Below are 11,513 nucleotides of genomic sequence, written 5' to 3'. Positions count from 1 at the left end.
TTGGGGTTTAATGAGAGATGGGTGACACTTGCAATGGAGACTATTCATACAGCCTCTTATTCGGTCCTTATAAATGGTGAACCTAAAGGTTATGTACAACCCACAAGAGGAATTAAGCAAGGCGATCCATTATCACCATACTTGTTCCTCTTATGCGCTAAGGGTCTTTCAGCCATGATAAAGAGAGCCGAGGAGCAGAAAAGGATACAAGGAATACTTTCTTGCTGAGGGGGAGTTTATGTATCTCATCTCCTTTTCGCCGACGATTGCCTGCTATTCTGTCAAGCCAAGATTGAGGAATGTTGTAACCTTCTACGCATATTACACAGTTATGAAATAGCATCCGGTCAGGCCATTAACAGAGGGAAGACAGCCCTATTTTTTAGCAAAAACACAAGGGCAAATATCAAGTTGGCCATGCAAAACATGTTGGGAGCACAAGTTTTTCATGACTGTGAGCAGTACCTTGGTTTACCCATGATTGCCGGAAAGTCTAAGACAAACACCTTTAAAGGTGTGAGGGAAAAAATTTCAAAGAAGGTAACCGGGTGGAAAGAGAAGTTTATCTCAAAGGCGGGGAGAGAAATACTCATAAAAACTGTTGCCCTGGCGGTACCAACGTATACAATGAGTATTTTCAAAATACCGAAGCAAGTATGTGAGGATATCAATTCTATCTTGGCTCGATATTGGTGGGGTCAGCTAAAGAATGAGAAGAAGGTTCATTGGATGAGTTGGAGCAAGCTGTGCAAGTCGAAGAAGATGGGCGGAATGTGTTTTCGGGATTTACACGCTTTTAATTTAGCCTTACTCGCTAAACAAGCATGGAAACTGGTCCAGAAAACGGACTCTCTGTTTTACCGTATTTATAAAGCCAGATACTTTCCAACCACTACGTTTTTGGATGCTGAGATGGGCCACAATCCATCGTATGTTTGGCGCAGTCTACTCTCGGCGAGGGAGGTAATCTTGGCTGGTTCAAAGTGGCAGGTGGGCAATGGTGAAACCATAAAAATTTTGTCCCATGAATGGCTCCCTCAACCCCCGGAACTGATTGGAGATATACTGGAAGATATGTGCGTGAAGGAGCTTATTGATCAACAAACGAAGCAATGGGATCGAGGTAAAGCGAATACTCTGTTTTCTGAAGCTACTCGCCAAGAAATTTTGGCGATACCTCTCACACGGGTAGAGGAAGAGGATAGAGTGATTTGGAAGGCAAATAAGGTCCATGACTTCTTTGTTAAGTCTGCTTACTAGGTGGTGTTAAGGCTAGCACATCAGCAAATTGGAGAAAGCTCTCATAATCAGAGTAATGAAAAGGTGTGGAAACATATTTGGACTTTGAATGTACCCCCAAAAGTCAGGAACTTTCTGTGGCGAGCATGCTCCAACATATTACCCACCAGAGAGAATCTGCATAGGCGGAAGGTAGCAGTGGATCCACTGTGTCAATTCTGTAAGAAACAACCCGAGACAGTTTGTCATGTGCTGTGGGAATATCCATTTGCTCGCAATACATGGGCTGTTGTAAGGGGTAGATTGCATAAATGTCCAAATGAGTTTACAGATTTTTTCGTACTGCTTAGAATGCTACAGGATAGACTTGATCATAGTGACATAGAAGTCTGGGCTATCACGGCTTGGGCCCTATGGAATGCTAGAAACAAGTTCTATTTTGAAAGAGTACAGATGCACCCAAAGGTCATTGCGGATGGAGCCTTAGCCTTGCTAACGGAGTATCAGAAACTTATGGAAGCACGAACCAGCCACTGAATTCTTGCCTCAGTATTGTATTGTTTTTTATTTTACTTTGTATTGTTTTTCTTTTACAATCCCAGCTAAGCCCCACGGGCGGCTTTTTGGACTGGGTATGCATGTCTGCTGCACTGGAAATATGTCTCCAGTTTACTATTTTCTTTATGTTTCTTTTATTCAGTCTTAAGCAATAAAATCTATCGTATCTTTCTCAAAGATACCCATTACTGGAAATCTAAAAAGTAAAGTTAGAAAATGAAGTATCTGTCTACAAACTTCTTCCCAAAATTTGGTAAAGCAATCCCTATGAAACAAAAACAAAAATCTTAAAGCTCGTCTCTTTATCTATATTTCTTACCGTATGTGTTTATCTTGCTTTGTGTCTTGCACCCTTGAAATTATAATGGCGCCCTTTTTGGAGTCACATATTTGTGATTCAACCCCACCTCTTCACTACACTACTATCTACCCATTAAAAATAAAAATAAAAATAAAAATAAAAAATTACTACATTCATAACGTTTTTAAAACAAATCTTAATTGGTATATTATTACAAATTTTTAATTTGAATCTACTATTGAAATTACTTCCTTACCCACCAATAACAATAAATAACAACCTCCCATATAAAATTTGTTTTTTCATAAAAAATAAATAAATAAATAAAAACCCACAATTATCCCAACACACTTATCACCACATCCGGTTATTGCCACTTCACTTAAAGCAAAAGAGCACTTGATATCAAAAACTAAAAAAAAAAAAAAAAAAAAAACTTTTTTTTTAAAACTCTAAAAAAATCATTGAAACCTAGTGTGTCCAGAACTGAAAACCCAATTACAATTATTAATATTTACATTCTCAGACCATCTCCTAGATAACCAAAATTCTACAATCTTGACTATTAACTATTGGGCCATTTGGGTTCTTTATGTTAGAGATATTGATACCCAATCCTTAATGAAAACCATATCATATACTATATTAATTTTTTTTTTTTTTTTTTAGAAAGCTATATAATAAAAGTTGGACTTAGAAGTTGTAGTTATGCAAAGTGATTCCACCAAATTGCATATATTTTTTAAAATTTTTAGAAAAAATAGATAAAATTTTTCCTCCCCTATAATTTCTAAGTTAATAAAAATCTTAATTTGATTACAATCTAAATTCTATCTTAATTTGATTATAATCTAAATTCTTCATCTAATCCTTTATTAAAAACCAAAAAAAGAAGTAAATACGATAGAATTAGTCGTATCAAACTATCAGCCTACATTTGAGTTTTCTTTTTCTTTTTATTATTTTTAGATAAAAATAAATATATATTGTGTATCACAAAACATAAAAGCAATAAGATAAAATAAAAAAATAAAAAAAAAATAAAAACGAAACAAAAGACAAAAAAGAAGTAAATAAGAAAGAATTAGTCTATTGCATATCAAACTATCAACCTACGTTCAAGTTTTCTTTTTCTTTTTTCTTTTTTTAGATAAAAACAACAGTATATTTGTTTTTATCAATTTCTTTGGATAGAATAACTATAACTGTTTTAACAAAATATGCCACCTACGTTTTGTTTATATCAACTTCTTCTTTGTTTATTTGGATAAAATAACAAAACATGCATAACTTCCTCACAATTGAAAATTCTCTATATATACTATTTTTTATATATTCCTATGCACAACTCTTTTTTCTTTTTATGGCTTTTTTGTGTTTTTTTTTTTTTTTTTTTTTTTTTTTTTTAATAGAAACACTACTTATTGTTCTAACCAATTTTTTTTCTCTCCTCCATTATCAATAATTTTCCTTCTTTTATAATTTCTATATGTTGATTAGAAATCTAACTCTCTTTTTTTTCTTTTTTTTTTCTTTTTTTTTTTCCTTATAAATTAGGCAATTCGACATTTGAGAAATCCATAGTAGAATGCTCTTCAAACATGCCATCCACACTATTACAAGTAGGTATGACTCTATTAAGGATCCATTATATAGGGTTTCATACTTATTTATGGGTTGTATTTGTGTTATGTTTATATATGCGTTATTAGATTAAATTAATTTTTTGAATAGTAAAATTTTTTATGTTATTATTTCCCTTTTTTTTTTTTGTTATTAGTTAATATATGTGTAGAAGTGATTGTCTAACATTATGAGCATGTAAAATTTCACTGTAATTATTATTATTATTATTTTGGTTTTTACAATATGTCAATATACATACCTATATTTAGCACCCACAAGACATTTGAAAAAAAAAAAAAAAAAAAAACTAATACACAGCATGTTATGAATATCAACAACACATTCCTTCACAAGATTGCTATAACCAAGTAATATTAAATCCACAACTCAATATGATCTTGCATTTTTCCTTGAACTAATAATTTTTTTTAACAATTGTCTATATCCTTTTTCTTCCTTAGGAGTACTCCTTTAATATTAAATTTTCACAACTCTCCACTCATCTTTAAGGAGATCCCATTTAGATAAAAGAGGTCATTAGTGTATCAAACCGTAAGTATAAATAAATGTTTGAAAAAAATACCATATAGGCTATGCACACAATTTAGATGTAATTAACTACAAATGTCATATAAGACAATCAATAAGTTAGAAGAGAATATGTTTTTTTCTCCTTATATAAATATGCTATGAGATTGCTTGAGACCTTTAATAACAGTACTTTATATACAATTTATATGATCTAGACTCAAGTGATTATTAATTTATTATTTCTCAATAAAATTGTTATAAAATTTTATAGCCAAAACTGTGCAACTTAACGCATGGGAATAATACTAGTGTAAGTGTATTATATAACTATAGTCTATTTAGATTCATTATATCAAAACTTATTTGGAGTACAAGTAAAGTATTTGTATTCTTATTTGGAGTGCAAGCAAAATAATCATAATCATAATCATAATCCTACTTCTAATTCAAGTACTATAATCATGGTTTATTTAGGATTTAACTTACTATAAACACCCTTCAATGGAAATGGCCATCCAACCCCTAATGGCAGCAGGTTGCCAAATTTTTTTTTTTTTAAGGAGAAAAAAATAAAAATAAAAAAATAACTAAGTTCTCTCTGCAGTCTCTAAGCAAAAGTAACAACAAAGAAACTAGGCTAAAAAGAATAGTGAAAGGAATTCCAACAAAACATAAAAAAACAACTGGGATAGACCAGTTTTTTGAAGCGTCTGGATAGACCAGTTTTTTATAGTGTGGGGACCATAAACAATGCTCAAGACTAGTATCAACAATGTAAGGATTAGGATATATTTACAAGGGTGCCATCTTCAGATGTAAACGGAAGCAGTAACAAAAATACAACCAGGAACACAGCACCAAACTAGTTCTAACTTTTTCTGTTTTTTTTTTTTTTTTAATAGGTAAACTAGTTCTAACTTCTAACGAGCACTTTAGTATTTCACAAAAGTATAATGCTTGAATCAAAATATAATATCACCATGTTGACGACCATAACACTCCTCACACACCTGTTGAACCAAAGATGCAGGGTAAGAAGTGATCATCTTGAAAAAAAAATAATGCCCATGCCAGCAAGTGTTGGGAAAAAAAAATATTATGATGCTTGTTTCAGGTAAATGGAAATGAAAATTCTCAAAAGAGAATGTTGTCAACTCCAAAGATGTAACAGTATCTAAACAGCGTTTTTCAGGTTTTGTAGGCAGCATTGAGAGTATATTTACCACCATTTCCTCTAGCAATAGCTTGTCACTATTGGTCCTTGTAGTTCTGCTATGCTCTACTGACTCTCTGCTTTGCTTAATTGTTTTATGAAAGGAAAGATATTATTGACAAAGCCAAGCCAAGCCTGAAGGAAACTTTCCAAATCAAAAGAACCTACAAAATTACAAATGCAAGGACCAACTGGCCAGCATATGAGCAGCATTGTTATTGTTTGGCTCTCTGACAACCCAGCTGAATGAACAATTACCAACCTGCTCAGTTAGGATAGGAAGGAAAACTCCAAATCCGTGTATTCTTGATCCTCCACGGCACTCCAGAGCTTCATTTAGCACTGCTTTATGTTAAATTTTTACACTTGCAACCGGAGCAAGTGACTAGACCCTCAAATACTTCTAATGTGGAACCTGAAATTGGTCTCTATGAAAATCGTACCTAGAAAGATTGGGATAGCATCATAGCACTGAAAGTAGTTGTTGTTGAACCACATAACCCATCATTCATTTGTCTCTTTTTTTCTTGATTTCCTTATAAAAGCCATAAATGTCTTCCCTTAGCTCCACTATACTAATCAGAACTTAAGTGGTACAAGATCATAGCAATCCACAGCCATTTCCAGCACATACTTTTTGACAACATCCAATAGCTCATGGAAAAATGGAGGTGGGTCTGGTCCTAGTCTTGGTGACTATGCTCTGGGCAGGAGCTATGGCTCAGTCAAGTTGTACATATGTGAATATGTGATCATCAGTATGTCAACGTGCCTTAACTACATTACCGGCGACCCCTCAACCCCATCTTCAGGATGCTGCTCACACCTATTAAAATTCTCATTTTAACTTTTTATCCAAGTAATTTTCCCATCAAAAACTGCTTTTATAGTCTTGTGGATGGATGCAAGATTCTCCCTTTTGGAGAAACAGTATGTTACAGAATCTAAGGTGATCGTTGTACTCAACATCATTTTCATCTCTGCTAACTTACTTCCTGTATTCAGCAGCTGCTTCACCTGCCGACTCTCCCTCGGGATCACCAGAATCTTCAAATACGGTTCCTTCAGGTACAAACTGCTTCATCATTTGTTCAATTGCATGCAAAATTTCATAATCAATCAAATTTTGACTTATGCAGACCACATTCTGGGTTTAAGAAGTTCAGTCCTTTCAATGAACCTTAAGAAATAATTGGCACAAAACAAGTTTTATTTATCTTTTACTTATCAATGTAACATCAAAGAATTTATTTATCTACTTTTTTCGTTGCTGTTGATGTTTACTTGTGTAGGAAGTAGATCTAAAACTGTGCCGTCAGCAAAAGGGAGTACATCAACTGAAAGCTCCATCAAGTTTTCAATTTCTCATATCTTCTTCCTTATATGTGCTGCAACAGTGGCTTCAACCTTCACAACATATTGATCTTCTCATTTGTTATCCTGCTTCACAGCACTGCATTCCTACCTATTCTTGATGATTATTACTGTATTCCCCATTTATTATACAAGTTCTCTTAGGCTGTGGGGTTATTGTATATTTATTTATTTCTTGCTATCTTCCTTTCTTAATAAAGACGATTTCTGGCTTATAAGTAATACAATGGACAATCCAACATATTACCCTGAACTCATACAGTATCACCTTGAGATTAAACAATTATCAATTCAACAATGAGATGGTAACACTTACCAAAATGAAAGGCAAAGATTCTAGAAGTTCTTCACTGAGAAGATTAACTTTAGCAATCTTTTGGTACTAAAGCGTGCATTACCACAAGAAAAACCAAATTTATATACTTATCAAAGTTCATTATTTCCCACTCTAGTCGGTATTCTGAACATTTTCCATATATCAAAATGATTAACAGCTGAGACAAACCTCTAAAACACTAAAGTATAACAAACTAAAATCAAAACCGAAAATGAATGACCCTGTATATGCTGCAAATGCATCCCTATTATTGTTCAATGTTGCCTACCAAAATAAGTTGTTTTCGTCATCACACATATTCCATCATCACGTCTATGCAAAAGGTAAAATAATTGATTAGCTACTAGTACGAACAAGAAGCTGCTTTCTCTAAACACAGTGCCAAACAGACGAAAAAGTGGGACCAGCACCCTGGCCAAGGAGCTCACCCCCTTGATTAGTTAGGAAATGAAACATCCACAGATTCTTTGCCAACCAGAGATAAATGTACTTCCCAATTTCGTCACAAAAGACTACTCATCATTGGTGAAAGACTTCCATAAACACAAAGGCTCCTTAGGAAGGCATACTGGCAAGAGAACAAATGTCTTTTCCTTGATAAGTACAGGAAAGATTTTGCTTTTTTTCTTTTTTTTCTTTTTTCCTCTGATAAGTACCAGAGATTAAAAAAGGATTCAAAGTGACTATTCATATATGCATAACAAGTAGAAAGTCAAAGAAGCTGCTGCAATTAAAGTAAACCTTGATATGGATAATTGGAGATAAATAGAACTACAATCCTACACATGGGATAATAGTACAAGTAGGCCATCTGAGAACAAAAGTTATGTGACATATCAGCAGCAAGAAGAGTTTTGATCCCCACAGATGGGTCGTTGAAGATTACAGTCGATTCCTTTCAAGTTTCACCTATGTTCAAGCAAGTACACACATATTTGCACTCATCTGATCTAAGATAATTTTTGGTCCAAGTTCGAACCGGTATGAAAGTCATGTCAGGAATCATTGATCCGAATTCTAATGTGATGGTTCAGGAAAAATTGATCAGAGATCTTTTACCAATTGTTTCCAAGTCAGTTTGAACTAAAATTTAACAACCAGTTATTAGTGAAATGAGAAGGCCAGTTGTACTTGATACCGTGACAAAATTTCTTTTAAAACCAAAAATACATCTTGCCGGACCAGCAGGCAAAATTTCATACAACATGAGAAGGCTTTTTTATAGCAAGTGTTAGGTGTAAAAAGGTAATAGTAGGAAGGTTCAAAAGATCATCTCATATCAATCACCCTTGCCTGCCTACCCCATTAACATCAAACATCTGTCTAGAACTATTTGGCAACTATAGCTATGCTTTTCTACTCAATGATCAAAGATGAATGCAGTCTTCCCAGTCAATCAGCTTATTAGTGTAAGGAACGGAGTTCTATTTCGGACTGCTCAATTATATTTTTCTTTCCTTACAGTTCAAATTAATTTGAAACACAGCTAATAACGTTGCAGATCATTTAGAGTTGAATTATCTTTTACTTTGAGCCACACCAGATAACAAAAAGAAAGAGCAGGGGATATTTAAATATGCTTAGCTTTTTTCTTTTTTCTTTTTGATGATTCAATTGTTACAACCAGTGAAGGGAGGATTCAAACTCTTGCCTCAGATCAAATGACAACACCTTAAAATGAAGGGTCTATTCTAATAATACCTATTTTCCCATCACCTTATAAGCTACGCATCAATATTCTCATAACCTCAACTAATGACTTATTCGCTGATTTTCACTCTTTGGTAGTGTTTTATCAAAGGTCCGGAAAATATCAGCTGACATAGTTTGGTGAAGTTCCCAGCTACTCAATTACAGATCTAAGTTGAGCTTGGCTTTGCTTCAAATTGGTTTGTTAAGAGCATATTGAAATATACCACTACCAAGCTGTACACAAGTTGTACGTGAAAAGTTTGCGATTTAACTTATCATCCCTAGTCTCTAATATGTGTATGAAATGAATTCCACAACATTGACAACCATAACCAAAGTATACTTGGTGAATTAGGCTTAGCTAATGAGAACATAAACTAATCTGTTGAGACTTGCTAATGAGAAAATAAACTAATATGTTGAGGATCTATACCCAATCCCAAAATTTTGGGACTAAGGCTTTGTTGTTGTTGTTGTTGTTGTTGTTGTTGTTGTTAGCACAGGAACTAGGATTGTGCTCAACCTTTTTCATTTGGCAAATAAGCTTGAACTAACTCTCATGAAACCAAGCAGGAAAATCTTAAGATATTCTTTTTGCAAATGTAATCAATCTATTCCAATACCAGAACTACTAAAAAAAAAAAACAGAGTTGCATTGTGTACAAGGGTCGAAAAAGCACAGAAACATTACAAATATTCACGCAACTTATCTAAAAAATCGGTGCACATCAAGAATATGGTGACGGAACAAATTGTTCAAGTATACCCCACACTTCCCTCGCTGCAGTTTTACCTTGGTGTCACTTATTGTTGCTAATTTGTTCATTCAAACTGTACATTCGCATCAAATGTTAATAATACATTGAAAGAAATCAAAGCGGCAAACACAGATTTTAAAAACCCACTCAAGCAAAACAATACTCACCGAAATGATCATTAGATTCCACTGCTTCAAAATTTTTGCTGACTTGGAATTGTCATCCTCAAAATGCATAAAATAGTTTTACAATGCTTTTTTTCTTTGGACCCAGCCTTGTGGAGTAAACCATATAGACATGACCTCACCTGCGTCCATTGTCTAATGGATAAGATAGACGTCTTCTAAACCTTTAGTATAGGTTCAAATCTTATTGGACGCGACGGATTTCCACATATTTCTTTTCTACTAACTAGGAATTTTGAATGATTTAAACAAGAGACCCTTATACTTATTTATGTATTTATTTTGATTATTTATTCTTAATAATAATTTTTTATTACTATAAAATTATTAATATAAAAATATATAATAAAATAAAAGATTAGATTATAGAAATAATTATTTCTAAAAAATTAGAAAGTTATTTAAAGGATTTTCTTTATACTTGTTCCTAAAGTAAAAAGCGTTCTATTTGTTCTAGAATAGCATCGAATCGTGGGGAATTGCTGATGGAAATCAAACCTAGGATGTTTGGTCTATAGCTCATTCTAAGCCTCCAACCACCAAGCTGCACCTTGATAGGTCGCTTTATAATTCTTGTGTTTCTAATTTATATGTCAAGAAAAGAATAAATAATGGACGAAAAATGGATCAAAATCTATTAAATGAACCTTTTGTTATAGATCCACGTAAAATATTTTTACTAATTCTTACCTCTTATTTCACAAGGCATGTCCAAGTGTATCAAATCCAAAGAATATAATAAGTAGCAAAGGAACAAAACAAAAAGAATATAATAAAAGTCTCAAAGGAGCATAAACAACTTGTGGTGATGATAGCGCACAACTTAATTAATTGACAAATCAATTTTAAATGGCATGATCTTGTAGATGGGGGAGGGTTCTCACTGGAAAACCCAGCTCATAAGAATTAAGAGAAAGGCAGTGAAGAAGGTTACTTATTATTTACCACATGGTCCACATCATAATAAAACAATTAAATTGCATCTACAAGAGTTTCTTTTTTAGGATTCCCACAACTTGTCACAACAATCACAATAATTAGCCTCAGAGATAAAAACAGGAAATGGAAACACATATAAGGAAGAGCAACAAATTTTTTTAATAATGCCACTTGGAAAAGCTCCAAAAAACCCAAACATAAGAGACCACTTCTAAAACTAAATGTCCATTTGAGAAAAGTTTATTTAGCTAAAACTAAAATAAATAAATAAATAAAAATTTGCTGAAAATATGCTAAAATATGCTTGAATCTTGAAAAAAAATTGAAAATGTGAGAAAAGGTGGAAAAGAATGAGATTTTAAAAAACTATATATAAAAGCAAAAAAAGCTAAAAACTAAAAACTAAGTTTATAAGCTCGTGCAAAACACACTCCAAATGTCTCCTCAACCAAACACTTTGAATCTTTTATGTTGTTGCATACCACAAAGTCATTCCCTATTTCCAATACACCTATCTAGAATATAATCTTCCTAAGGCCAAAGCCTACAGATCCAACACCTCCTTACAGTGGTAAGCTGCTAATTGACATGGCAGTATTAAGCCTAATATATAGCCTATGGTTCATATTGCTGGAATATTTTGTTACATACAAAAAAATATATATGTTTAACCACAAATGTATAAAGAAACTAGGGTAAAGATGCTTTAATCACTACAAAAAACGCGGGCTATAGCCGCGTTTTTTTTAGCCGCGTTTAC

At 33.3% G+C, this 11,513-nt stretch overlaps 1 protein-coding gene and 1 long non-coding RNA gene across 2 annotated transcripts; one reads left to right on the top strand and one right to left on the bottom strand.

Moving 5' to 3' along the window:
* Nucleotides 1–426: 426 nt before the first annotated feature.
* LOC115984996 (uncharacterized mitochondrial protein AtMg00310-like) lies at nt 427–1,260 on the top strand. The gene has a single exon (XM_031107972.1). It carries the CDS (start codon nt 427–429, stop codon nt 1,258–1,260), a length of 834 nt encoding a protein of 277 aa, XP_030963832.1.
* Nucleotides 1,261–7,941: 6,681 nt separating this feature from the next.
* LOC115983849 lies at nt 7,942–10,023 on the bottom strand. Its single transcript, XR_004090273.1, has 2 exons — nt 9,797–10,023; nt 7,942–9,702 (listed from the first exon to the last, which is right to left on the bottom strand). It is a non-coding gene; the product is annotated as an uncharacterized LOC115983849 (long non-coding RNA).
* Between the last annotated feature and the right edge of the window lie 1,490 nt (nt 10,024–11,513).

The sequence above is a fragment of the Quercus lobata genome, chromosome 4 (assembly GCF_001633185.2).
Source record: "Quercus lobata isolate SW786 chromosome 4, ValleyOak3.0 Primary Assembly, whole genome shotgun sequence".
Classification (NCBI taxonomy): Eukaryota; Viridiplantae; Streptophyta; class Magnoliopsida; order Fagales; family Fagaceae; genus Quercus; species Quercus lobata.
The sequence above is the reverse complement of the archived record's forward strand: the minus strand, read 5'-3'. Positions and strand labels throughout refer to the sequence as shown.